Source organism: Salvia miltiorrhiza, chromosome 4 (assembly GCF_028751815.1).
Source record: "Salvia miltiorrhiza cultivar Shanhuang (shh) chromosome 4, IMPLAD_Smil_shh, whole genome shotgun sequence".
Classification (NCBI taxonomy): Eukaryota; Viridiplantae; Streptophyta; class Magnoliopsida; order Lamiales; family Lamiaceae; genus Salvia; species Salvia miltiorrhiza.
Genome location: NC_080390.1, coordinates 13,583,078 through 13,586,037, shown reverse-complemented (window position 1 = coordinate 13,586,037; position 2,960 = coordinate 13,583,078). Strand labels below are relative to the sequence as shown.

General features: G+C 42.3%; 1 protein-coding gene across 1 annotated transcript; it reads left to right on the top strand.

Moving 5' to 3' along the window:
• The first annotated feature begins 476 nt into the window (after window positions 1–476).
• LOC131023034 (uncharacterized) lies at window positions 477–1,148 on the top strand. Its single transcript, XM_057952572.1, has one exon. It carries the CDS (start codon window positions 477–479, stop codon window positions 1,146–1,148), a length of 672 nt encoding a protein of 223 aa, XP_057808555.1.
• The last annotated feature ends 1,812 nt before the right edge of the window (window positions 1,149–2,960 follow it).

The following is a 2,960-nucleotide window of genomic DNA, read 5'->3' as shown; positions in this document are numbered from 1 at the left end:
CTAATCTTTGGAATGTCATGCATGATTTTGACAAGGTAGTGTTCGACTATCTTGAGTTCCAAGGTTTGGTTCGGGCACCGTTCTCTTTTCATGCAAGAGCAGGTACTTTTGGCTCTAAGACTAATGATGAAACTCTAATCTTGCCATCCATTGAGCCAGCTCAAGCCCCAGCCGCTCAAATTCCTCAAGAAACTGATGTTTCTATGGCTGATATTCTACAAGATAAATGTGCGACTGAACCCTTCAGTCATGCACCAGAAGAGGAGCCCCAACTGATGGCCGTTGACACTACTGGCCCCACAACTGAAACTTTTGAACCAAGACAAGAAGTTTCAAGCACTAAAGGGAGAGAATAAGCTTTCGAGTTAGAGACAAGGGCAGTTGAAACTCCATCATCTCCAGAGGGTCATGTCGAGAACATTCCTGATGAGCTAATCAAATCACCAACTCCTTTAGAATCAAAAGTTGTTGATGCAATGGATGTTGCTGGAAGCACAACCAAGATTGCTGCTGTGGGATTCATACCAGACATTCCCACTGATGAAGTTCAAGTTCTCCCAGTGACTAGAACTTCTGAGGGAAACTCTACCGCGGCCACCATTCTAGCTCTTAAGGCCATTCCTGAGGTTGTTATTACTGAAGCCTCGGACGCAGCCCCTACTGATCAACCAACAACTGATGCAGAAAAGGCTGCCACTGAAACTGGAACTTCTGAGGTAGAGAAAACTGAATCTACTGTCGCTGCTTCAACTGAAGAAGTTCCTGCTCCAGCTCCAAGTGAACCAAAAAAGGATGTAGCTCAGAAAGTTGATGTTGATGTTGCAGTCGAGCCCCAACAATCGACTGAAGCTACAACGTTTCCAGCACCAACTGAACCTGCGAATGATGTTGTTGTAACTGAATCTCAAGCTCCTGCAACTGATCAAGCTGCTACTGAAGCAACCACTCAAGAACCAGTCAAGCCGCATGATACAACTAAAGTAACACCTACTCCAGCTCCAACAACTACTTTTACTTCAGCATCTACTAAAGTCGGACCCTCCTCTCAACCGCAGAAGCCTATTCCAATAGTGGAGATCGCAAGGCCACCCATCAGGAAATATGATTCTGATGAAGAAATTGATGCTCGCCTGAATGTATGGAAATGAAAGACCCCTGGTGATGTTTCCCTGGAATTACCTAGCACTATAGAAGAGCAAAACGAGATGCTACTTTTGTTGGTGGCTAACCAACAAACAGAGATTGAAAAGTTAAAGCATCAACTGGAGTGCAGAGACATCCACGCCTTCAAATATGTTCGAAGAATGAAGAAAGTAGAATCATCTCTGAATGATGGCCTAGTTGATCAGTGAATTCAACTCGCGACCCTGCATAGTCATGTCACGAAACTCTCCGATGCCTTCTTTGATCATGCCAGAATGGCATTGCCTGTCGTCGTTACCCTTCCGTCCCTGAAGAATGAGATCGAGGTTCTCAAAGTTGAAGTCAAACTTGCTAAGCTCAATGCTAAAAATCTTCATATGGATGCAACTATCAAAATCGACAAACCTCATATAGAAATTTTGACAGATACTGATATGAAGATGATGATCGTAGAAGCTCTCAAGCCTATCACTATGCGAATGGATAAACTGGAGTCCGAACTTCGGGATGTTCGTGACTGGAGCAACCCCACGATGATCCAAAAGATGTTCAACGACCTCCAGGATCTGCAAGATAAGTTAGGCATTATTCAGGAGATGATGCCAAAAAGGGGAAAGAGTATTGAGGTCCGATCCAAGCTCCTCCTACTGCTGAACCTTCAGTCGGATCCATCAGAGAAATCAAGGAAAAAATAGACAAAGGCAAATCAGTTGCTCCGTCCCAGTCAAAAGAGCACAGGAAGAGACCCAGAACTGAAGATAGAGAAAATGAGTCACGGGTCAAAAAGCAACTGAAGGTTTCAAACCCATCTGATACTCCAACTAACGCCCCTGCTGCTGCTGCTGCTCCTCCCACTCTCAAAATGAAAGAACGTCAACTGCTGAAGAACTTTATTGAAAAAGGTCTCCTGGTATCACACGCACAGAGGTTTGATCGCCACGATAATTGGGTGCCAGAGGACATGAATGAATGGTGGGAATTAAAGCTTGAAGGAAGTAAACACAAAATAAATAGTCTTTGGAGACTTCAAGCAGGATCCAAAAACTCAAAGGGAGACACGGAGATATTTCCTCAGTAACTGGTACGAGCGAAGCATAATCGAAAGGCTACTTGCAACACAAAGAGAAGCAGGAATCACCATGATTCCTTATCCCCTGAAGCAGGTTGTAAATCCTCCAAGGACCAAAGGCCATATCAACAGAGAGACTATCAAGAGGGAGGTTGCTGTTGTTTGCAAGATATGGGGGATTGATGAGAAAAAGAATCCCAATGACTTCGACAGTGTCAAGAAGACCGTTTTTGGTATTTATCTACAGAAGCCTTAGCTTTGTTATCAGTTGTATTTACTTTGTTTACTGCTTTAGCTTTGTAACTGATATGCTTCAAGAACTGATAACTTGTCAGTTCTCATGTAATGAAAATACCAGTTTCTTGATCTCAACCTGAAGACAATATCTTTTTGTCCAGACTCTGATTATTTACTTATGTCTTTTAGTTTTGCTGTCTTCTTTGCTCTTTAACTGCTTAGTTTTCTTTCAGTTAGCAAGATAATAGGATACATTGTTAAGGGAGAATTGTATTCGCCCAGTTTAGTATCATGTTTTTCAGTTTTCAGTCGTCACTTGTCTTAGAACTGATTGTATGATTTTGGCATCATCAAAAAGGGAAAATTGCTGAGAAATTAATAAAATATCCTTGTCCTTATTTTGATGAAACCAAAACCCTTAGATTTTCTTTCTCTAGACTAGATCTTTTTGAACTCAAGTGTTAGAGTTCAGTTTACTAGCTAGATTGAAGAATAAGGACTGAAGACCGGT